The sequence below is a fragment of the Sapajus apella genome, unplaced genomic scaffold, assembly GCF_009761245.1.
Source record: "Sapajus apella isolate SASKATOON/1434 unplaced genomic scaffold, GSC_monkey_1.0 scaffold4, whole genome shotgun sequence".
Classification (NCBI taxonomy): Eukaryota; Metazoa; Chordata; class Mammalia; order Primates; family Cebidae; genus Sapajus; species Sapajus apella.
The window spans coordinates 36,132,767-36,158,345 of record NW_022436944.1 but is presented as its reverse complement, the minus strand read 5'-3'; the positions used below and the strand labels follow the sequence as shown (position 1 = coordinate 36,158,345).

The 25,579-nt window shown below is 47.1% G+C and overlaps 1 protein-coding gene across 2 annotated transcripts in view; it reads left to right on the top strand.

Annotated features, from left to right (window-relative positions):
* Window positions 1–25,579, top strand: part of SH3BP5 (SH3 domain binding protein 5) — a 78,048-nt gene that overhangs the window by 28,795 nt on the left and 23,674 nt on the right. For both annotated transcript variants that reach the window (XM_032267085.1, XM_032267092.1), the window contains exon 3: window positions 1,783–1,911. Coding sequence is in view for 1 of the 2 variants with exons in the window: in XM_032267092.1 (XP_032122983.1) it covers window positions 1,783–1,911 (129 nt within the window). In the remaining variant the exon portion in view is untranslated. The remainder of the gene's footprint in view (window positions 1–1,782; window positions 1,912–25,579) is intronic.

The following is a 25,579-nucleotide window of genomic DNA, read 5'->3' as shown; positions in this document are numbered from 1 at the left end:
TCCTGGGCTCAAGCGATCCTCCTACCTGGGCCTCCCACAGTGTTGGGACTACAGGTGTGAGCCACTGTGCCTGGCCATTTTCCTATTTTTTTTTTAAACTCATGCATGTATCCCTCCCTTCCCTAGGTGTAGATTTGTTAGGCAGATGCTAAGGGAGAAGTAGAGGGGATGTGAGGTCTGAAGCACTGCCCTGATCCCTCCCAGTAGGTTCTCCTAGACCTGGGACTAACTTATTTAATTGTTTTTCCTCTCTTGGATCTGGTTTTTTGACTTTTACAACATGATTAAGCCTCACACAATCCCCTTTTGCCTTCCAAACTCCTGTCAAGGCCCAAGTTGCTAGTTGCTGTCGCCAGAATGGAGGACACCCTTATCTCTGGTCATTTTCTGCATTCCAGACCTCTGGCTTCTCCAGTTTCTCGCAGATACCATGCTGCTCCCCCTCCCCTCTTATCTGGACACAGGCTCTGCTGCCTGTTTGGGATGCAGTATTTTCCTTCTCTCCCCGAGTTCTTATTCATGCTTTGGGCTTCTGTTTAGATAGCACTGCTCTGGAAGTTTCCATGACTCTCCCTCTAATACCTAGTCTGGTACGGTTCTTCCCTGCTGAGTTCCATGGCGCCTGGACTGTTCTCACACTGGCACTGACTTTTCTGGAATGGACTGTAATACCTACCTCACCCACCAGGCTGTAAATGCCCTGGAGGCAAGGCTACGCCCAAGGCCTGGCACCAGGTCTGGCATGTGATAAATAAATTTGTACTCTGTTTAACGCTGACTGCATCATATGGACCGAAGCTGCCAGAGGCGGCTGGACATTCTTCCCAGAAGTCCTGGACAAAGCTGTTTAATCTATACCGTGCTGCCCAATATAGTAGTTGCTAGCCGTGTTAATTAAAAAAAAAAAGTATAATGAATTAAATTATTATTTTTTTGAGACACTGTCTTACTCTGTTGCCCAGGCCGGAGTACAGTGGCACTATCTCGGCTCACTGCAACCTCCGCCTCCCGGGTTCAGACAATTCTCTTGCCTCAGCCACCTGAGTAGCCGGGATTACAGGCACGCGCCACCACGCCTGGCTAAGTTTTGTATTTTTAGTAGAGATGGGGCTAATTTCCAAAGGGCCCACAGTGCACAACATACTGTGCATATACACAGGAGGTGCTCAGAAACTGCATTGTTGTTCCTCACTAAACTTTTTTTTTTTTTGAGACAGAATCCTGCTCTGTTGCCCAGGCTGGAGTGCAGTGTCACGATCTTGGCTCACTACAAACTCCACCTCCTGGGTTCAAGAGATTCTTGTGCCCCAGCCTCCTGGGTAGCTGGGACTATAGGTGCTCGCTGCCACCACACCTGGCTCATTTTTGTATTTTTAGTAGAAATGGGGTTTCAGGCTGGTCTCCAACTCCTGACCTCAAGTGATCCACCTGCCTCAGCCTCTCAAAGTGCTGGGATTGTAGGCGTGAGCCACTGCACCTGGCCTGATTAAAATGAAATAAACTAAAAACTCTTTTCCTCAGTCACACCAGCCAGTTTCAAGTGCCCCGTAGCCACGCATGGCTGGTGGCCACCACCCTGCAGTGTGCAGAGCACAGAACGTTCCCACCATGGCAGGAAGCTCTTTTGGGTGGCACTGCTCTGGCATGTCTTGTAAAGGTGCTGCTTTAGGGGTCTGTGTGTTGGGTGCAGTCCTTCGTTGGTGTGTCTGTGCAGGTCCGGTAGGTGTTTGCACATCCCTTCGTAAGCCTGAACTGTGTTTCCTTGGTTTCCCCTGGCTGCAGGATGCTCGTCAGAAGTTCCGCTCTGTTCTGGTTGAAGCGACAGTGAAACTGGACGAACTGGTGAAGAAAATTGGCAAAGCCGTGGAAGACTCCAAGCCCTACTGGGAGGCACGGAAGGTGGCGAGGCAGGTAAGACAGCCCCACAGATGTCTCCCCTACCTTGAGCCTCCTACCCTTCAGTGTTGAGGCTGCCTTTGACTCTGTATCTCCTGCTGAAGGTTAGAAGCTTGAGTCCTATGTGTCTTATCTGTAGTGACTGCCCCCCCCCACTGTCCCAATCTGCGTCATTCCAGTGCTTGACACTATGAATAGGGTGTGAGTGCCGGCACTCGGATGACCCTGCAAGTGGGTGCTGCCTGAGGTGGTGCTGGGTGCGCTGATGGGGACGTGTCCGGAGCGTGTTCCTCCTCCGCTCCTAATGCCAGCCTGTCAGGCAGCAGTAGGAAGATTCGCTTCCTCCCTCACATTCGCCTCACTGTCTTCGGTGTGTTTAGCCTTCTGCTTCTCTTGAAACATTGGTTCTTCTTCTTCTTCTTCTTCTTTTTTTTTTTTTATCCTTTTTAAGATTCAGCCGGTGGGTTGTTACACACTCCTTAGTGGATTCTGGCGTCCACAGCCATCGTCCTGTTGAAACTTTGGTTCTTTGTCCTGAGAGCTCACATAAGAAGGGGTGAACCTGAGACTGGAAAGAGAGTGGTGGAGGGGGCTGTGATCCGGCGACTGCGGGGCTGCGTGGACATGGTTCTGGTTTCGGAGCTGGTCTTCCTTTGGCTACTGTGTGACGACATATGCTGCTTGTGTCACCTGCAGCCTCTGATAGCCAGGCCCTGTGAACGGGGAAGGTAAAGAGCCCCCAACAGTTACTGGCACCTGCTGTGAGCCAGGCCCTGGGCTTTGGCTGTTCTCCTTCCTCAGCCCATTCGGGCTTCCCGGTCAGGTGTCTCTAAAGCGAATCACCAACCCCGTGATGCCTCTTGAGATGAGAGCTCAGATTTCCCAAGAAGATCTAAGTTGATCCAAATTATAGTTCACTAGCAAATGACCCAGTGCTGTCCCCATGGTGTGTTTATGACATGGTGGAAGATACTGCCTTCAAAAGTGTCCACTTGTAAGATGTTTAGTGAGGCCCCATGCAGTGGCTCATGCCTGAAATCCCAGCACTCTGGGAGGCCCATCACTTGGTGGGCAGATCACTTGAGGTCAGGAGTTTGAGACTAGCCTGGCCAACATGATGAAACCCTGTCTCTTCTAAAAATACAAAAATTAACCGGGTGTGGTGGTGGGTGCCTGTGATCCCAGCTACACTGGAGGCAGAGGCATGAGAATTGCTTGAACCTGGGAGATGGAAGTTGCGGTGAGCTGAGATCGTGCCCCTGCACTCCAGCCTGGGCAACAGAGTACAGCGATGTGAAAAAAAAAAAAAAAAAATTTAGTGAGAAATAACAACGAAAATTTTCTGAGCACCTACTGTGTATGTGCACAGGATGTTTTGTACTGTGGGGGAGATATCAGTAGGATGGACCTTTTGGAAATAAAGTCCCAGAAATCTAGGAACATATTAAGATAGACCCATAAAGAATGAGGGCCAGGACTTAACCATTCCTCTTCTTGTTCCTATCTCCATGCACCTCTCAAATTTCCCTTCAAGGACTCCTTTTTCTGCTTTGGGAGTTCTTTTTTGTTTTTGTTTGGTTTTTGAGGTGAAGATTCGCTGTTGTTGCCTAGGCTGGAGTGCAGTGGTGTGATCTCTGCTCACTGCAACCTCTGCCTCCCAGGTTCAAGCGAAGCGATTCTCCTGCCTCAGTCTCCTAAGTAGTTACAGGCATGCGCCACCACACCTGGCTAATTTTCTAATTTTAGTAGAGACGGGGTTGCTCCATGTTGGTCAGGCTGGTCTCGAACTCCCGACCTCAGGTGATCTGCCCACCTCGGCCTCCCAAAGTGCTGGGATTAAGGTGTGAGCCACCATGCCGAGACCTGCTTTGGGAGTTGTACCAGGATCCTCTCTGTGTGTTTGGGTTTTGTGCTCTCAACCCCAGGCTGAAGTTTCTGGTGGGACCTTGCTAGATATATGTTGCCTTTATTTCTGGACAGAGTGGCTGCCTGGAGCCCTTCTTCCTTCCCTGGCCTGGCGCACTGGGCTGTATGCTTCAGAGTTCTGATTGCTCCTAGGTTTTGCACAAGCCCTGAGCAGCAGCCACTCCCTCCCTTTCTCCACCTCCAGCCGCGTCCTGCCCAGGCCTCTAGAGTTCCCGGGAGAAGAAACCCTGCTCCAAAATGTACTTTCCAATTTCCACAGATTCCAGAACCCTGAGGCATTCCCCCTCCCAAGTGTCCATGTCCCACCAATCTTTGAGAGGCCCCCCAAGTTGAGGACTGTAGACCAGGGTTGTATCATTCTTGACCCGAAACAGAAGTATGGAGGATTCAGGTTAGGTTTGAGGAGAAACTTCTGAGGATCTAATTCAAACATTGGATAAATACCAAGGAGTTCAGAAAGCCTCCTTTCCTGAAGGTCTTTAACGCTGGGACTTCTGGTTCTGTGCTGCCGTTTAGCCCACACTTATCTAGTCAAAGCAGCCCATGTGCCCATACTGCAGAAGGATTGAAGGATGGTTTGTAAAGCATCCCCTTAGAGTCGTGGCAGTGGCTTCTCTACCTGAAGTTTTCCTGGCCTGGTCCCTGAGCTCAGGTTTGGGGCAGAGATGACTCTCGCGGGCTTTGTGTCAGGATTTCTCGAGGCTGCTCCTCTGATTCAGGTCGCTCCCTTGGCTGTGCTGTTGTCACACGTGCTCCTACCTCAGGTCTTTGGACTTGCCGTTCCCTCTGTTTTTATTTTTATTTTTTTTGAGGCAGAGTTTTGCTCTTGTTGCCCCGGCTGGAGTGCAGTGTTGTGATCTTGGCTCACTGCACCTTCCGCCTCCTGGGTTCAAGCGATTCTTCTACCTCAGCCTCCAGAGTAGCTTGGATTACAGGTGTAACACCACCACACCCAGCTAATTTTTGTATTAGTGGAGATGGGGTTTTACCATGTTGGTCAGGCTGGTCTTGAACTCCTGACCTCAGGTGATATACCTGCTTCGGCCTCCCAAAGTGCTTGGATTACAGGCGTGAGCCACCTTGCCTGGCCCCGTTCCCTCTGTTTGTTGGTGTCCTCACCCTGCTTTTTCATGGCCCGATTCCTCATCTCCTTCAGGTTTCTGCTCAAATGTCCCTTTATTCATGAGGCCTTCTCAGGCTAACATTTAAAATGGTAACTCCCGCATCCCTGCCAGCCCCAGCCCACATTCCTTGCTTTCCTTTTTCCCTGATGTACTTCTCCCCATCTGACCTGTGGTAGTTTACTTGTTTACAGTAAGTGAAGCTTCAGAAGGGCAGGGAGTTTTGTCCATTTGGCTCCTTGCCGGGTCTGCAGTGCCAGCATGCGGAAGGTACTCAAATACTGTATAAATCAATAAATGAACAAACTAGTGAAAGGTGTTGGGGAGCCGCCAACAGACAGGTTCCTCCACTGCCCTCCCTTGAAGTCACGAGCTTTCCCCCTCCATTGCCCCTTTGCTCGCAGCCTCTTTCCCACCTGGTAGCTAGGTGAGCAGATGGAGAGCGACATGACTGGCAAATCCAGCTCCATCTGGGTTGGGTTCATTCAAATCCCATGTGACGGGTGGGTCCCCAGCCGGCTGTGACACATCCTGGAGCGGATTTCACACCACTCCCTGCTCTTCTGTACCCCAGATCTTTGATGGGAAAAGATGTAGCAGGGAGCTGGCTGGGAGGCTCCTAGGCTGTTGGGAAGCAGTGGATGCTGGCTCCTCTCCTCCTCATCCCTTCTTTTGGCCAGTGGGGACAATAGGACAATTACTGAGTCCCTTGGGCAAGCAAGCCACTGAGTCATCAGATCGAATCAGATGATGCCCAGGTCCTGAGGTTGACTGAGTCACTCTTAATGGGCAGAGCCCAAGATGAAAGGTTGAGAGCGTCCTGCCTGGCTTTATGCCTGCAAGTCCTCCCCGTAATCTCCTTCCTTCTTGCAGGTGGGCAGGAAGAAGCAGGGTAGAAAAGGTTAGATTCCTAACCTAACTCCTATTGCACACTCCCAAGGGACTTTCTTGGTCAGTAGCAAAGGAACTGGAAAGATATTCAAAGGCTGGGGCTGGGCACGGATGTCACATTTCATCTATGTGGAGGGCAGGTTGCTCAGGCCAGATGGATGAGCTTGTTTGTGTGCGAATGTTCCTCTCACCTTCCTGATGGTGAGGGGGGCCATGTCCACCTCCAGCTGCTGCCAAGTGGGGCTTCCTGTTTTCTTCCTCTGTTCTTATCCCCACCCCCTTCCTTTTTATATTTACAAACCTCTCTGGCTGCGTGCAGCAGGGAATGGTGCCTGAGAGACTCCTTCGGATAGTGGTTCCTTCCAGTTCAAGTCAGGAGACCCTGCATCCTCAGGGTCCCCTGCATCCTCATTTGTGAAATGCTGGCAGTCAGGGAACAGCCCTGGCTATCTCAGGAGGTTGGGCTTAGGATTTAAGTGAGATGATGCGTTTGACAGTGGAATTCCAGCGTGAGCTTAGGTTTTGGCTTCATTAAAAAATGAGAATTTATTATAGAAAATTGAGAAAATAGAAGAAAAGAAGTCCCAGTACCTTCTCTTACTATTTGATGTATATCCCATATTTTTTTTAAAAAATCATGATAATTACATGGTAGTCATGTATCAATGCATTTTCTACCTTTGATGGCTGTATTATGTGGGAGAAAGTCCTTATTTTTAGGAAATAACGGCTATAAAAGTGTTGGAGGGGGTGATGGAGCATCAGGTCCTCACTCAAATTGTTGAGAGCAAAAAGTTCTTTGTATGGTACTTTTTCTTAACTTTATGAATATTTTGAAATAAAAGCACGTATGCTATTTGGAGAAAAACAAAGTACTGTAGTGGTGGTTTTGTATGTGTGGAATATCCATGTCTGTCTGTCCAACATTTCAGTTGAGGGTACTTAAAAGGGGAAAAACCTCCTACACTTGATTTTCTCTGAAGAGTTTACAAAGATTTGTAATTTCAGCCTGGGTAACTTAGTGAGATCTTGTCTCTACCTGAAATAAAAAAATGTAAAATTATCTGGAGGTAGTGGTATGTGCCTGTGGCCCCGCCCCCAGGAAGCTGAAGCAGGAGGATTGCTTGAGCCCAGGAGTTCAAGGCTGCAGTGAGCCATGATGTCTCTGTTGTACTCCAGCCTGAGTGACAGAGCAAGATGCTGACTCAAAAAATAAAAAACAAAAAACAAAACAAAAAACCAAAAAAAAACAATAAAAAAATAAGTAATTGTTGGGTTGGTAGAAATCATATAGGTTCATTAAAAATTTGCATCGATTGGCTGGATGCAGTGGCTCAAGCCTGTAATCCCAGCACTTTGGGTGGCCGAGGCGGGTGGATCACAAGGTCAAGAGATTGAGACTATCCCGGCCAACATGGTGAAACCCCATCTTTACTGAAATACAAAAATTACCTGGGTGTGGTGGTGCGTGCCTGTAGTCCTAGCTACTCAGGAGGCTGAGGCAGAAGAATTGCTTGAACCCGGGAGGCGGAGGTTGCAGTGAGCTGATTCGCGCCACTGCACTCCAGCCTGGCGCCTGGTGACAGAGCGAGACTGTCTCAAAAAAAAAAAAAAAAAAAAAAAATTGCATCGATTTTATTTTTCCTGATGTGAACTCATTTTTCCAACCAATGAGTCAGATCCAATTCTGTGATCTTGAAAACCAAGTCCAAATGCTGCCAAGCGGAGGTAGAACATGACATGTATTTTCTGTGCCACATTGGGGGCAGGGCGCTGGCTTTGCTTTGAGAGTTTTTGTCCTTGAGCCCAAGCTTGTTTTTAAGCCTGCTTTGACATATCTGCCAGCCCATCTGGCCTTCAGCATATGAGACGGGAGCAGTCTGATGGGGGCGGAGCCTGTGTGACTCAGTGATGCTGAAAGCAGGGTGTATCTTGCTTACCTGGCTCCCCCGGGGTGCTGACTGGTTTAACAGTGGCTTTGTACCTGTCATTTTATCACTGCCATTCCCAACCCTTATTTGTTTTCTTCTTTAAGAAAATTCCGGTAAAGTACATACAACACAAAATGTACCCTTTTTACTATTCTCTTTTTTTTCTTTTTTGCCTCTCCCGCATTTTAACTGTTCTTAAAAATGGCATGAAGACATGCACATTGACTTGCTGTGCAACTCTCGCCACCGTCCATCTCCAGAACCCCTTCATCTTCCCAGACTCTCTACCCATTAAACGTTAACTCCCCATTCCTCCCCTCCCACAGGCTCAGGCAACCACCACCTCTATTGTATATTTCTATGAAATTGACTACCCTAGGTACCTCATATAAGTATTGAGGAATCATACAGTATTTGTCTTTTCGTTACTGGCTTATTTCACTTAGAGCAATGTCCATGTTATAGCATGTGTCAGAATCTTCTTTCATTGAATGTGTATACCAATATTATTTATCCATTCATCCATGAACATGGGGCAACCCTTGTTATTTTTGAGTGGTTGGAATGTGTCAGAAGAGAGCAGAGCACTTTACAAACTTGATGGGCAGCATAAATGCAAAAGTGGGGGTTACTGTTGAAAGTTGCCTGTTTTGTGTTTATGGAACCTTATAAGGCCATAACCACCTTTAGAAAAGGAGATGAATGGGAAAACATTTGAAACTTGTAGAGTAACTCGTAGGCTTGACTCTTAAAAGCTGTGGGACCTTTGGCAGGTTACCTAATCTCTGTGCCTCAATTTTTTAAAAAAAATTCATAAAATGGGGTTGACTGGGTGATGGGTCTGAGGCCTGTAATCCCAGCACTTTAGGAGGGCAAGACGAGAGGACTGCTTGAAGCCAGGAGTTCGAGGCCAGCCTAGGCAACATAGTGAGATACCGTCTCTATAAAAAGTAGCCAGGCATGGTGGTGCATACCTGTGGCCCAGCTACTCAGGAGGCAGAGGCAGGAGGATCGCTGAAATCCAGGAGTTCCAGAGTGCAGTGAGCGATGATTGTGCCACTGCATTCCAGCCTCGAGAACAGGGTGAGACCCTGGCTCTGAAAAAAAGTAAAAAGTTGTATATCAGTTAGCTTTCACTGTGAAACAAACCACCCTAAAACTTAGTGGCTTAAAACCGTTATTTAGCTCATGGTTTTGTGGGCTGGTTTTTCTGATCTTGAGCTTCGAGCTGATCTCACACATGTACAGTCATTTGGTGGACTGGCTGATCGTGGGCTTATCTTTCAATCGGTTGATGGTCAGCTAGGGTAGCGGGGTGACTAGGCCACATGTATCTTTCATCCCACAGGCTAGTCTGGTCTTTTTCATACAGTGTTGGGATTCCGGGAACAAAATGGGTGAGCCCTTTTCAAGCCTCTGCTTGTTTTATGTTTATTAACATCTTAGGGGCTAAAGTTTATTAACTTTAGTTTTAACTTTAAAGTTAATAAAGTTAATAAACTTTAGCCCCTAAGATGTTAATAAACATAAAACATGGGGCCAGTCCAAAGTCAAGAGTTGGGAAAGATAAACTCTATCTGCAGAGTATTCTAGCTACTTTTGCAATTTATTCCAGTGATTGAGTTAGTACATGTAAAGCGTTTGGACCAAAGAATTTTAAGATTATCCCAGATGTATTTTTCTATTAAATGTTGAGTGTCTGTGGTGAATCTGCTGCCTTGTAATAAAAAAAAAAAAAAATCACCACAAATAACCTATGGGCAGAAGAGGAAACAGGCCTCTCCTGGCTGGGAGGGGGCTGTGGAAGACATAGAGACGGTGCCAGGTAGAAGAGTGAGTCCAGCTAGGTTGAGAACATAGTTATTTGTGAGGACGGAATGTGCCAGAGGATGGCAAATGATGAGGAAGGAGTAGCTGACTCACCTTCTCGCTGATCAAAAGCACTCGATGCCCAAAGGGATAGTGTGGCATGGACCTTGAATGGGTGAAGAATCTTGTTTCTAATGAAATGAAATGGGTCAAGCGCATCAATTAATATTCTGAACTATTATGTTAATTCTACAGGAACAGAGTATTATACTGGTCCTTTGTTGGGAAATTCTAGGCATCGATTTTGTTTGTAGAAAATCTTCCATGGCCGGGAGTGGTGGCTCATGCCTGTAATCCAGGCACTTTGGGAGGCAGAGGTGGGAGGATTGCTTGAGCCCAGGAGTTCAAGACCACCTTGGGAAACATGATGAGACACCATTTTTTAAAAAAAAAAAAAAAAAAAAGCCAGACCTGGTGGCACTTGCTTGTGGTCCCAGCTACTTGGGAGGCTGAGGTGGAAGGATTGTGTGGGCCTGAGAAGTCAAGGCTGCATGCAGCTGTGATCGCACCTCTGCACGCCAGTCTCAGTGAAAGAGTGAGACCCTGCCTCAAAAAAAAATAAAAGGAAAACCATTTTATAAGTGGAGAATGAGAGGCTGATGTTCTGCAAAGGCGGGATATAAGCTCAAGGATATGTCAAATGTAGATTATTACTTTATATGCCTGTGTGGGTATTTAAAAAAATTTATTTTCTTTTCTTCAATAACTATTGACTGTGTACCTACTACATGCCAGGTATTGTTCTAGCCACTTCTTGGCCTCAAGCATCAAACACAGATCCTGTCCTTATGGAGCTAACATTTGCCTCTTGGCAGTCTTATAAAAGGGTGTGACGGAATGGACTGCTTTGTTACTGACCTGGAGAGGGGGGGGTGTGTGTGTGTGTGTCTGTCTGTCTTCTCCGTTTGAGATATGGAGTGAGGCTATGGGAGGATTACAGTGGGCTAGGGGATTGGCAGAGAAAAGCATCTCCCCTTTGTCTGTGCTGGCCATTGTGGAGTATACAATTGTTCTGTATCCTCCAGGAGCTCCATCTACATGCAGAAGCAAGGTGATGTTATGGCAGAGGTAAATACAAACAGTTCTCATTAGCTGTGGTAGTCATATTCTATAAAGTTGCTATAAACACTGAATTAGCAGGTACTGAGGCTGTGCTCCTAGGGGAGATAGAGGGTTAGGTTCCTGAGAGCCTTTGGTCACAACATTTTTGTCAGGTGATCAATACATAACCTTGTTGAATGTGTGTTTCTGTTTAGACACAAGATAAGTATGTTAATAAACATACTTATTTTGTAAGTTTCTTACAATCAATTATATGCAATATTTCTTGATAGTAAAACACTAGCTGTGAAGGGCTGAATGTTCTCCCGATTCTGGGTGATGTGACTATAAACTTCTTTGGCTCTTAGCCTCACAATGATGCTGGCCACTCTGCTTTTTTAATCTGTCATGACCTCTCAGGATTGGTGCCAGATGGAATCTACAAATCCAGCCGCATTTCCATCTTTTCCATAGCTTCATCATGCACAACGGATGTTACTTTAGCACTTACTAGAGTGAACTCATGTTCAGATTGGCAAATTTCCTCTTCCTTTTTCTGCATGTGTCGTTTTGTTGACTCATTAACACTGAACTCACAGCCAACAGCGGTATAACTTCTGCCTGAAAGAAGCTCATCCAACACAAGAATTTCTCCATAAGGCACATCACAGCCGCCTTGTATTTAGGAGCACTAGAAAGGACTTAATTGCTCTACTTGGAGGCCAATTTATAGAGAAAAATTATCGGCATAAGCCACAAAACTGTGAAACACACGGCACTAAAAGGACCGTGGAAAGGACACTTGTTTACAGTATGAGAGTCGAAACAAGAAGGCAGAGAGGGTTCTTGTTGGACCTCAGCTAGAAATATGTGTATCAGGTGGCTCATTTTCTCACCGCTCTGTACATGTCGATGAATGGCCCCCAAAACACTGTGAGTGTTGACTTTGGGGTTACGAATAAAGCTTAGTAAGTAGGTAAATTCAGAGATGTGGAAGCTGTGAATAGTGAGGACTGACTGTATTTGCCAAGAGCCACATGGAGAGGCTCATTTGTTAGTGCACTGAACCATGTGGCTCTGTGTAGATGGCAAAGGGAAGAAGCCAGGGAGTGTGTCACTGTGTGTGTGTGTGTGTGTGTGTGCGCGTGTGCACGCGTGCGTGCACGCACGCGCGGGGTGATGCTGCCCATCAGGAAGGCTTGATGGGAAAGACACACTGTGCACCCTCCTGAAGCACAAGACGGAGGCTGGGTAGTAAGGACAGAAGAGCAGAGATCTGAGGGGAGGGGTAGTGTGGATATGAACTTGGGTAAGGAAGCCAGAGCCTTGGAAAGAGAGGCATAGGGGAACTAAAGCACCAGGCAGGAAAGGAACAGTGTGGGCAGCTAAGAATGCCATAAGACTCGGCCTGGCCTTCAGACTTGGTTGAGAAGCTGCAAAGTAGCCATCGTGGGCTCTTGAGTTGGGGGCTTGGTTGTGTTCGCCCAGCTTGTTTTCTTTTCTTTTCTGGTTTTTTTTTTTTTTTTTTTTTTTTGAGATGGAGACTTGCTCTATCACCCAGGCTGGAATGCAGTGGCGTGATCTCTGCTCACTGCAACCTGCACCTCCCAGGTTCAAGCGATTCTTCTGCCTCAGCCTCCTGAGTAGCTGGGACTAAAGGTGATGTCCTTACATTAACAGCAGCTCCATGTTTTGAGCTGTAATGATGTATTAGGTGCCACACACTGCTTTGTGCGGGGCTGTCATTGTCTCCCTTGTGGCCTTACAGTAGGAATGAAGAAACTAGTCTTGGAGCCCAAAGACTGTTATCTGGGCTTTTTTATAAACCTTTCTGGTGTTGTGACCTAATCTAAGAGAATGTGAAGGGAGACTCTAACAGACTTGGTTGTTAATTCTCTATCCAGATGATCTTGTAGGGAACTCCAAGGTTTTAATCTGCATAGCCAATAGGAAGTTGATAGAGAGTGGGAATCTGGCTTTGGGAGAAGGTGGTGAGTTCACACTTCATAATGTTAAAGTTGAAGGGATCGGGTATCTGGGGAGAATTGCCATTGGCTAGAATGCAGGGAAACTGGGAGTCAGTGGGGTGGAGGTGACAGTTCACTGAATGGAAGGAAGGAAGAAAGGAAGGAAGGAGGGAAGATGGAAGGGGAGGAGGAAGAAGAGTAATTTCAGCACTCTTTGTGTACCAGGCACTTTCTAAATGTTTTACATGCATGAGGGGGAGTTATGTGAACACACACACACACACACACACACACACACACACACGGACTTTTGCAGAAGAAGAAACTGGGGCTTAGAGGTTGTGTTCTCTTAAGGGGCTATCCATAGCCCTGATTTGTTCAGGCGCTGCTAGGGGCCTGGGTCTGGGCTCATAGGTCTTTTATGTACATTATCTCATTTAATCCTTAGAGCAAGATTGCAAGGTGATATTTTCTTTGTTTTTGAGACGGCGTCTCACTCTGTCACCAGGCTGGAGTATAGTGGTGTGAACTCGGCTCACTGAAACCTCTACCTCCCAGGTTCAAGCGATTCTTCTGCCTCAGCGTCCCGAGTAGCTGGGACTACAGGCACACACCACCACTCCCAGCTAATTTTTGTATTTTTAGTAGAGACAGGTTTCACCATGTTGACCAGGATGGTTTTGATCTCCTGACCTTGTGATCCACCCGCCTCGGCCTCCCAAAGTGCTGGGATTATAGGCATGAGCCACAGCGCCCAGCCTGTTTTCTTTTCTTTTCTGTTCTTTTCTGAGATGGAGGCTTGCAGTGGCGTGATCTCTGCTCACTGCAACCTGCACCTCCCAGATTCAAGCGATTCTTCTGCCTCAGCCTCACGAGTAGCTGGGACTAAAGGTGTGTGCCACCACACCAGGCTAATTTTTGTGTTTTTAGTAGAGATGGAGTTTTGCTACATTGGCCAGGCTGGTCTCGAACTCCTGACCTCAGATGATCCGTCTGCCTTGGCCTCCCAAAGTGCTGGGATTACACGTGTGAGCCACTGTGCCTGGCCTGCAAGGCTGTATTTCATCCTACTGAGGGGGAGTAACCGCTGAGGCTTGGGGATGTTAAGATCACAGACCTTGTGAGGACAGGAGTGAAGGTTTAAACCCAGGTCTACCTGGTTCTGGCTGCTGCCTGGTGCCTGGCAAATCGTAGGCATTTATGACTGCAAACCTGAAAGACATTCTGGCACATCTGAGGAGAATGGGCCAGAGATAAGTGACTTTTAGGACTAAAGGCAGGTTTTGAGCTCATCGGTGTGGGTATTTCCTTATGTGCCCCTGACTTTTCTGGGCTGGGGTAACTGAGAGGCTCTTATCTGGAGTCCTTGGGAACTTTCCCCTCCTGGGGCCCTGTTCCAGCCCTCCTAGGACTTTAGTGCGGCTTTGTCATGCCTCCCTTCGTCCCAGTCACTTTCATTTCTGCAGAGCCATTTGCCTGCCTGGGGCAGGTCTTGCCACGGGACTTTGGGTGAAGAGGTCTGGCTTGGTGACGTTCATCCCTGTGGCCCTGGTCACAGTCCCCCTTGGTGGCCACAGGCCAGTTCCTGGGAACTGCGTCATTCCTGCTGCCCAAAGTAAGGGCACGTAGTGGAATGATGGGGCATCTGTCTCAATTTCTAGTTCCTCGAGATTTATGGCAAGAACTAAGCATGGACTTTTAACTCTCCCTCACCGGGAAGATCGCATCCTGCCTTACAGTCTTGGCTGAAGATTCTGGGAAAGAAGCAGCTGCACTTTGGAAGCCTGGAATCTCGAATTAGGATGGGGTCAGGAGGGAGACGAGCGGCAGCGTGTGACCCAGGTCAAAGGCTCCTGACATGGAGAGGTCGGTTTTGGGGCTTCCGCCAGAAGGGCTGCACCTCCTGCTTGGCTGACTCTGCCTCCGGTGTCAGGGCTGGGGCTGGAGCAGGGAGAGCATTGCTCATCTTGGGGTTTTCTTTTCTGATGGTGCCGTGGGCCACTTGCATTGAACCCTGTTCTGTCTGGCAGGTGGCAGGAAGCCCACGTGGGGGATCGGTTGCAGGCAGGTCTTCGCCAGGTAGCACTGGGCCGGAAGAGCTGCCCTCCATCACCCTCTCAGTTGGGAGGTTTGTCACGGGCAGTTCCCTTTGCCTTGTCGTCTTTGCTAGTCACAGAGGTGTGGCTGGGCCCCAGTGGGTGCTGCTGGGCAGGCAGTGTGCTTTCTGAGGCTAACTGGTGTGGTTTGTCCCCGCAGCACAGTGGTTAGAGGGGAAACAGGGTGTGGAGTTCGTTCCCTGTCTGAAACCATGATGCTCTTTAGATGTTTCCTTCCTTCTTCTCATCTGCACTCTGTTTTCAGTAAAATTACTGCATTGACAACGGGTGGCCCCTTCCCCTCTGTAAACCACAGGCATTCCCTGGGAAGAGTGGTAGAGTGACTAAGTTTTCAGGTAAAGGAAATCAGACCATATTTCTGCTACTAGTTTCATCAACACAGGCTGGCCTTTTTCTGTTGCCTGGCAACGAGGTTTGGACCCCGGCCAGATGGCTGTGCACTCTTGGTGTACCTTCTGTTTCTCTCCTGACTTGGGGAATGCCCCTGCTTTCCTTCCTTTCTTTTCTACTTTTTCCTCAACCCTCCCAGTTGTGACTTCATATTCTCTTCCTTCTATGAAAATCTACCTGAAGAATCTGATGAAATTATTCATGCTCAGAAGTAAATGACTGATAAGACTTAGAGGTTTATGGTCTCTGGGCCTTCAAGTGGTTCTGACTTACAGACATCCCCATAGCTTGGAATGCCCTGCTTCCAATCTGGGGGGACTGCATATTCCCATCTCAGGGTTCATCACGCTGCAGGAACCTCTCCACATGTGAGAGACAGAACTACACGCGTTCCACCAAGTGGGAAATGTTCGGAAGTCCAGGCTATAAGTGGAGCTTTAATTTCTACACAGTGGGATGTCCTTGTGGAGTTTGAGCCAAAAGTAAGATTGGCAGATAGAATACAGGAATACAGGACATCCAGTTAAATTTCAGATCTTTTTTTTTTTTAGTATAAATTTGTCCCGTGCCATATTTGAGACATAAGCTAAAAAAAATTGTTTACCTGAAATTCCGATTTAACTGGAAGGCCTATATTTGTATTTGCTAAATCTGGCAGCTACGAAAAGGGAATTTGTAGTGTTGATCAGTCAGAGGGAGAAAGTAGTTTTGGGGTCAGCTGCCCTATCTTGGGGTTCCTGAATTCACAGCATATGGAGCTGTGGCGGGATCCTGGCTCCTACTTTGTCATTCCTTAGCCTGTAGCCTTGAGTGGGCACAAGTGATCACAGACAGTAGAGTTTAGTTATCCTAAAAAGCACGCGAATGCTCACGCTGCTGTTCTAGCTACTCCTAAGCCTGGTGTTTCTAGGAAGAATTTGAGTTTCTGAGATAAGGGGCTGGGTCTAAGATTTTATTTCTGTCCCCTCAACCCTCACTAGCTTGGTTGCTGAGAGCTGGTCAGATCCTGGTAGAATTCCGAAGGGCGTCATGGGAGGCCACATCAACTGGGTCTGTTCTGAAGAATCTTCTGGAATGTGGCTTCCTCAGTTGTGTCTTCCCCTGTCTTCTCCAGCCACTTCCTGTTTCTGCCTCCCACCAGTTCTCGCCCCTTCTTCATTCTTGATGGCCTTTATTAGTTTGATATTCATTAGTTTCTTCCATGTAAAACTTTCATGCGCATGGGGGAGTTTACCTTCCCACAGAGGATGGAGCACCTGTTTGCTTCAGGTAACAATGGGCTCCATTTAGGAAGCCTCACTTCGTAGCTTTCATTTTGAGGAAGTGGATTATTTTTAGTTTTATTTATTTATTTTTTTTGAGCTGGAGTCTCACTCTGTCGCCCAGGAGTGTGGGGGTGCCATCTTGGCTCACTGCAACCTCTACCTCCCAGGTTCAAGCGATTCTCCTGCCTCAGCCTCTGAAGTAGCTGGGATTACAGGCACATGCCACTACACCCGGCTATTTTTTGTATTTTTAGTAGAGATGGGGTTTCCATGTTGGCCAGGCTGGTCTTGAACTCCTGACCTCAGGTTATCCACCGTCTTGGCCTCCCAAAGTGCTGGGATTACAGGCATGAGCCACCGTGCCTGGCCTGAGGAAGTGGCTTAAATGGAAGCAGGAAAAATATGCCCTGTGCTCACCAATTCCCTGTCGGCCCCAAGTGTATGCCCCAGCCCTTTGTCAAAGCACCATATTCCAGAGTAAGTGCTTGGTGTTATTTCTAAAATCAGCGGCATATCAAAATCTTCTGAGGTTTTCTCATTCTTTAAGTCTCTTGATCTCAGGGTAAGGCCAGCTTAGTGAAGGTTCTCCTTATATAGAGAAGGCGGGTGTCCGTTTTCACACTGACCTGGGTACTCAGCAAAGGTGGTAGAAGGTATCTGCAGTGGGTCCTTTATTGAAAGCAGCTGTTGGAAGGTTGGAAGGAAATTATGAGGTATAAGGCGCCGTATTAGTTTATGTAGGCTCCTTTTCTACCTAGCCCCATATCAATACCCAAGGCCATAGGAAAATATATGGACTAAGGTATGTAGCCTGAAATTCTGAAATCTACATTGCCTTCTGCACAAAATAATAGCTGTATCATCTGTCAATTAGGAATTACGTTTGATTGTAAGCCACAGAACTCAAAAACATGGCCTAAACACACAAGGATTCCATCTCTCAACTAACAGAAGACCTAAATCAGGCAGTCCAGAATTAGTGCTATGACTTCATGGTCATCTGAAACCTGGTGTCCTGTTTGCTGCTTACATCCTAGTATTTGAGTCCAATTTTCCTTGTCACTTTGTGGTTGAAGATGGCTCCAGGAACTCCAGCCATCACGTCTGCATTTCAGGACAGAAGGAGGAAGAGGAAGGAATATATGTCCCTTGAATTTTAAAGAGTCTTCTTGGGAGTCCCAGACAACACAGTTTCCATTCATTGCTAGACCTTGATCAGATAGTCACAGGTAGCTGCAAGGGAGGCTTGGCTTGGAGTCTTTTAGCTAGCCAGGCAAGGTAGTTTTAAGGATGAAGGGGGGAATGGATATTGGGAGGCAGCTAACAGACTGCCATGTTGGTACTGTAGTTTATCTTCTAAAAAGGTAGTGAATTAGAAGAAGTTAAAGGTGGGCATATGTTACCCACAGAGCAGGCATAAGACTCTTTTAAGCAGGTAGATACAGTAAGCACCTGTGTATCTTTCTGCTACATCACTTCCCTCCTTTTATGTTGTATGGAAAACCTCCCTTCCCATTCTACATTGTGTTGGAGATTTACAAGGAAATGCTAGCTTCTAATAAAGTGTGTGTTTTGTAAAGTTACAGAATCCATTCATACATACTTCAACAAATACTAAGTGACTCATTTCTCATGGTCACTTTTTTGTTGCAATCCCTCATGTCTTACCCAGAGCATTGAAATAGCATTTTTTTTTTTTTTTTTTTTGAGACAGGGTCTCACTCTGTCACTCAGGTTAGAGTGCAGAGGGCTATGATCCTGGCTCACTGCACCCTCTACCTTCCAGGCTCCAACAATCCTCCCACCTCACCTTACAGGTGCACACCACTATGCCTGGCTGATTTTTGTATTTTTAGTAGGGAAGGGGTTTCGCCATGCTGCGCAGGCTCGTCTCTGAAGCGATGCACTTGCCTCAGTCTCCCAAAGTGCTGCCACCGCCCTGGGCCTGAAGTAGCCTTTCAACTGGTCTTCCTGCCTCCTGAACCTCCATCTCTCCCTACTGCCTCCCAGCTGAATTATCTTGCCAGAGTCAGTTCTGCTGTTAGTCCTGCTAAAAACTTTAGTACATATGATGATTAATTTTATGTGTCCACTTGACGGGGCCACAGTGTCCAGATATGTGGTCAGATATAATTCTGGGTGTTTCTGTGGGAGTGTTTTTGGATGACATTAACATTTAAATCAGTGGACTTTGAGTAAAGCCGATTTCCCTCCCCAGTGTGGGTGGTCCTCATCTAGTCAGTTAAAGGTCTGAATAGAGCAAAAGAGGGACATCCCACAAGCAAGAGGGAGTTCAGCAGCAGACAGCCTTCGGTCTTGAACTGAAATATCAGTTCTTTGCTGGGTCTCCAGCCTACTTGGAGACTTTGAACTCTGCAGATTTTGAACTTGCCAGCCTCCATAATTGCATGAGCCAATTCCTTATAGTAAATGTTTCTCTGTATAAACACCCTATTAGTTCTGCTTCTTGGGAGAACCCTGGCGAATACAGAATGTTTTCTCTGTCTCCAGCGTCAAGCCCAAATCTGACCACAGCGCATGAGGTTTTTCCCGGCCTTGGCCCCTCTTGTCTTTCGGCATCTGCACTTCTCTGTGCTGAGGTTCAGTGTGTGTGCGCGTCACTACTTATAATTGCGGGGTACATTGTGGTGTTCTAGTCATGATTTCTGAGGACAGCAGGGAATATTTTGCATCATTGCATAATCTGTTCTTTCGCTGTGACTTTGTTCTTCCCAGACTGACTAGCTCTGTGATGTTCAAAATAGCAGCCATTAGCCACACATAGCTGCTTAAATGTAAATTAACTAAAATTAAACCAGAAATTTATTTATTCACTCTGGCTGGCCACATTTCAAGTGCTCGATAGCCACACGTGGAGGCTGGCTACTATTTCGGGATAGTAGATAAAGAACATTTCCATTACTGCAGAAAGCTCTGTTGGACAGCACTGCTTAGCTTTTACCCTTTGCTGGATTAAAATGAAGGCACAAGTCAGTGTAGCTTCTATGAACCCTTCCTGTAGCCCCACGCCCTCAGCTTTTTCTCAGCTCTGCTTCTTTGAGGATTTGAACATTGTGGATGTCATCCTGTCAAAACAGACATGTGCATGGGTGCATAAATTATAACTTCAAGGCATATATCACATCCGCTTAAATATTCCTGTCATGTGGGGTAATACCCACAGGCTAATGCTACATAGTGCTTGCCTATATGACACTCTATTGCTTACTGTGTGCTTGTTCTCAGCACTTAATACGTATTAACTCACTTATTCCTCGCGGCAAGTCCATGAGCTAGGTTCTGTTATTATCTGTGTTTTGCAGGTGAGGAAACTGAGGCACAGAGAAGTAAGAAAGTGCTCAGGGTCACACAGCTAGTGAGCCTAGAAGCCTGAATCTTGATCTGTGATCTTAGCCTGTAAATCATGGGTTAAGATGCCTGCCCTGGAATCGTGAGCTTGAGGGCAGAAACTGCGTCTTATCTTTTCTGCATCTTCCTGTTGTGTGGTGCAAAGTAAAGGTGGAAAATGAGCACTTGCTATAAAGAGGAATGCTTGCGGCCTGGCACGGCGGCTCATGCCTGTAATCTCAGCACTTTAGGAAGCGGAGGCAGGTAGATCGCTTGAGCATAGGAGTTTTCAAGACTAGCCTGGGCAACATGGCAAAGCTCCACCTATATAAAAAATTAACTGGGCTTGGTGGTGTGCTCCTGTAGTCCCAGCTACCAGGGAGGCTAAGGTGGGAGGATCTCTGGAGCCCGGGAGGTTGAGGCTGCACTGAGCCATGATTGTGTCACTGCACTCCAGCCTGGGTGACAGAGTGAGAGCCTGTCTCAAAAACGAAACAAATAAATAAAGGAATGTTGGGAATTGATAGAATTACAAAGGCTTAAGGTGTAGTCATCTCAGCCCTGAGACATTTGGATTCCTCTGTGTGGATATATTATCCTTTTTCATTCCTAGTTCCATTGGCTGCAGCTTATTTCCAGACATTTAGAGCTGGGAGGAGGCCCCTGAGTTCCTCAGACCTGCTTTGCTTGGCAATACCAGGTGGAAAGGAGATTTGCCAGGATCCTGGGCTCACTTGGAGAGCCCCTGCCACACCAGCTTGGGCCAATCCTGGCTCCCCAGGTGGGGGCGGAGCTGCTGCCCTGGTCCCGTCACAAGGCCCTTACCATCCTTTCCACAGATCCCTGGGTGGCCTGAAATGGTGTGGCCTCCAGCAGCCAGAGGGGCCCCTGGCTGTGTATGCCCTTGTGCCCGTTGCTATTTCTGACCGCCTGCTCTGGCCAGGGCCCCCTGGCTGCAGCCATGCTGAGCGTCTTTGCACTTGCATGATAACAGATCCCTCAGATTTTTTATATGCTGTGCTCACCAGAAAGGTATGTTGTGTTAACTCCTGTTTATATTAAGCCCTCATTTTCATCTGTGTCCCGCTGACCTTGAATTCCTTTGCAGATCTTCTTGAAGGTGGTAGTTAAAATTAAGCCAAGTTATGCTGATCCAGGAGCACAGTTAGGTTGGAGGTGGGGGTTTGACGTTTCAGTGAACCAGTCACTCCTTTGGCTGTGCTTAAGTGTACCGGGCAACAAACAGTGCTGAATGACCCAGGGAAGGCGGAAACCTGGAGGAGGGGGGAAGAGGAGAGCCAGTGTTCCCGGCTACTGGAGGGCTTGGCGTAGCACCTGTTTCTAAGTGCAGCTTAGTGTTGGGGACTCACAGTGCTTTCCGAGAGTCTGCAATCCTATTGAGAAGACCAAGTGAATAGTCAAATAATTCATGAGATGTGTTCCTGATATCATAGTGTTGGGCAGTTTTCAAAGTATTTTTTCATATACACTATTTTATAATGTGGCAAACTGAGGAAACAAGTACAGAAACTTGGTCCTGTGAAATCAGAGAGGGTAAATTTTTTCCCAGGCTTGAGTTTCCTGAAGCTCCATTGGGATCTGGGTTATATATCGCCCAGCTTGGAAGAGGTGAGGTCGAGTGGAGGGGAATGAGTTAGATCTTGAGAGAATGGCATTCACATGACGTGACTTAGGGTATATAGTTTGATTACTCAGGTGAGTTTTTACATCACCCTAAATGGCCATTTTCAAGGATAAACACGTCAGATAGACGTGTCTAATTGCGGGAGTCACAGGAGAAAAAATCACAAATGCATTCATAATGATTGATCATAAGGGAGTTGTTTGTGGGTGATCATTTCTACCATAAACATTTGCAGTGTACCAGCCACTATGCTAGATTTTGGGAATTAAAAAAATCAGTAACACAGTTTTGGCTCTCATAAGACTTTCCAGGACACAAGGAGCAATGCTGCTGTGACGAGATCATAGAAATTCTATGCACTATGCATAGAGGAGAGGGCTGTGGGTTACCAGACTTTTTTGCTGTAGCATCTTAACTGCAAGGGTCCTGGGTCTGGGGGACTGACCAGGCATTCGGTCATCATCCAGTGTGTGCTGGTGTCCTGGGTTTGAGTTGTCCTATCCTCTCCCTTCACATACCTTTCATGGGTGTCTCCCAGGCTTATAGGCCAAGAGTAGAAAGATCTGGCTTCCAGATTGCAGAGTGAGTTGGTGTTAACTGAAGTTACTTTGTCTAGAGTGGGTGTGTCCTCTGCCTCTGTTAAACGGCATCCCTTGGGACTGAAGCCAAGCAGTTGTGTGAGGTACTGGCTGGCAAAAGCCCAGTCGTGGCCATTATAGAAAAGCTCTCCAGTTAAGAGGTTCCTTTTGTAGATCCCAGCTGGCAGGGAAGGGGCCATTGACAGATAACTCCCCTTCATCATTTGTTTTGAGTATTTTTGTCTGAGGCACGAGGAATGTTAATGACTTTGAACTCATTTGTTTCAAGTGTGTTGGAAAGCAGTTTCCAAATAGAGATGAGCAGAGCCCAGGATTAGCTTGTGAAAGTTTGGCATGTGGCACCTCCAACCAAGTGGGCAGGTAGTGAGAAAACTTTAAAAATAACCCAGGTAAGAACCCATGCTGGATACATCTGCAGTGGTTTCTCTAGAGCCCATTTGTTCCTTGGTACAGAACTAGGGGGTAAGGCGGGGTGGAACAGAGATTGCCAGGCCTTTGGATGCCCTATAGAGAGACAGCTCGGCAAAGTGGGTATGCACATGGCGAAATGGAGAGAGTATGAACGATGGGTTCTCATCAGAAGCTACCATCTAGAGAGTCAGTCTTGTAAGCTTCAGTGAAGCTTGCTTAAGCACGGCCAAAGGAGCAGCTGGTTCACTGAAACGCCAAGCTTACAAGATAATACACCACTGGAGCGGAGCGGGGCTGGGCGGGGGCGGGGGCGGGGGCGGGATGATAATATAGGGCCCTGCTTTGGTGCTTTTTCTCTCCAGGTGATCAGAATCAAAGGCCTGGGTATGGGTCCTGTCTCCTTCCTTTCTAGCCCCATGACCTTGGACCAGTGCCTTAACCAGTTTCTTTGGGTGTAAAATGGGTCTGACAATACCTCTAGCAGGGCTGTTAGACTCCATGGGTTCATACCTGGCACACAGTGGGGATTTCATAGCACCCCTGTCCTGGCTCCTTTTATCCTCCCTGCATCAGGGCAGTAGAGGTAGAGTGTGGGAAGGGACGGCCTTATCCAGGGGCCTGCGTTTAGTTTTGGCTTTCCATGAAAGTGGATCTGTCCTGGTGTGGTGCTTTGTAATTTTAAGCGGGCGTGTTTTGTTGTTTTTCTGTCTCTGCCAGGGACAGAGAAAGAGCAAGAGCTTTAAGTCATCGCAGAAGTGATTGAGATTAGAGATGAGAACTTTTGAACAACTGGAGTGGTTTGGCCACTAACCGGCTATTGGGGCATTGCTGGGTGCCGTCATTTCCTACACATCTTAAAAGACCGTGTGTGGGTAGGGTGGGCTTGGAGGGACCATGAGCAGCTCAGTCTTGTAAACCTGTCTCTTGTTTGGGTAACATTTTATTTATTTGTTTGTTTGTTTGTTTGTTTGATGGAGTTTCACTCTTATTGCCGAGGCTGGAGTGCAGTGACGCAGTCTCAGCTCATTGCAACCTCTGTCTCCAGGCTCAAGTGATTCTCCTGTGTCGGCCTCCGGAGTAGCTGGGATGACAGGCGTGCTCCACCATGGCCAGCTAATTTTGTATTTTTAGTAGAGACGGGTTTCACCATGTTGGTCAGGCTGGCCTCGAACTCCTGACCTTAGGTAATCTGCCCACCTTGGCCTCCCAAAGTGCCGGGATTACAGGCAGGAGCTGCTGTGGCTGGCCTGGGTTAACATTTTGACTTTTTACCTCCCCTCATTGCCAGCCAATCTTAGATATTTCTTTTTCTTTTTTTGAGGCAGGGTCTTGCTCTGTTGTTCAGGCTGTAGCGCGGTGGTGCAGTTTTGGCTCACTGCAACCTCCCTCTCCTGAGTTCAAGGGATTGTGGTGCCTAAGTCACCTGAGTAGCTGGGACTACAGGCATGCGCCACCACACTCAGCTAATTTTTGTACTTTTAGTACAGATGGGGTTTCGCCATATTGGCCAGGCTGGTCTCGAACTTCTGGCCTCATGTGATCCACCAGCCTCAGCCTCCCAAAGTACTGAGATTACAGGGGTGAGTCACTGTACCTGGCCTTGTTTTAGTTTTATTTGTTTACTTATTTATTTGACATGTTGCCTTTAATGAGGATAACCACTGACAAATATTTTGGGTTTTCCCTATTTTTTTTTAGTAAACGTTTTCTTGAGTTTTGTGATTATGTGGAAGGTAAAGGGCAAAAGTGATTATCATAACTGATGAACCAACACCTTCAAAAAATATTTCTTTATGACTTTTTATTATGGAATTTCTACAAAAGTAGAATCATCAGTGGACCACGCATGCCCATCACCAGCGTCAACAATTGTGAACCTCCTGCCAATCAGGTTTCATCCACCCTCCCTTCTAGGTTTTTCCTTGATTACTTTAAAGCTGTCAGAGATTTATCACTGCACACCTGAATATTTAGATATTTACCTCTTAACAGATAAGAACCTTTAAAAGGTCACATTTTTTCATCTAACAAAATTAGTTTTTAAATATCATCTAATATCCAGTCCTTTTTCAGATTTCCCCAGCTATTTAAAGAAGGTGTTCTAGTGATTGGTTGAAAACATTTGCTGGAAATAGTGGTTATTTTTTGACTTGATAAATAGTGTGGACCTCCCCTTTTCCCTCAGATTATGCTGTTGCTCCACCCAGTGACATAATTTTGAGTTTAAAGAAAGAACTGTGTGGTAGATAAATAGCAAAGCAACCGCTGATTAAGAAATGTATTGAGAAGCAATTTTGTAAACTTTTTTATCACGGAAAATTTGCAAACTTGCACAGCAGCAAAGAACATAGCCAAAGCAAAACAGCTCGTGGTTAACTAGCCTGCTGGCTCCCAATTTGCATATGTTGTTAAAGCCAGATATTGCATTACAGAACTCTCCTTATGGGTCCCTGCTGTAATTACGTATTTTCAGTACCGAAACAGCCTTCCTTGGAGTTAGCAGAGGCCCTGGCGTTCGAATCTGAAAAGTTAGTGACTTGTTCAAGGTTGCTGACCCGAGACAATGGTTATTGTTGGTGCCAGGGATTTACTCTGGTCTTCCTGGTTCTCATGACGCAGACCACGGCCTCAGAGTGGCCCAATTGTCCTGGTCAAATCAATGCCAGTTTTGTGCAAGGCATAAAAATGTGTTTCTTTTTTTGGTGGAGGGCGGTGGGGAACCACGTTTCATTCGTGTCACCCAGGCTGGAATGCAGTGGTGCGATCTTGGCTCACTGCAACCTCTGCCTCCTGGGTTCAAGCAATTCTCCCACCTCAGCCTCCTGAGTTGCTGGGATTATAGGCCTGCACCACCATGCCTGGCTAATTTTTGTATTTTTAGTAGAAACAGGTTTCACCATGTTGACCAGGCTGGCCTTGACCTCCTGACCTCAGGTGATCTACCCTCCTCAGCCTCCCAAGGTGCTGGGATTCAGGTGTGAGCCACCGCCATGCTCAGCCTAAAATGTTTCTTTTGTTGACATTATGGGGGGTTGAGATTGGAGAGATACAGGGGGCTTGTTTTTCCACATGGTGCGGGTGTAACCATCTCTGGGGAGCAGGCACTGAAGAGTTTGTGTTCTGTTCACAAGCCCCAGGCAGTGGAGAGTGGACTCGGGGAGG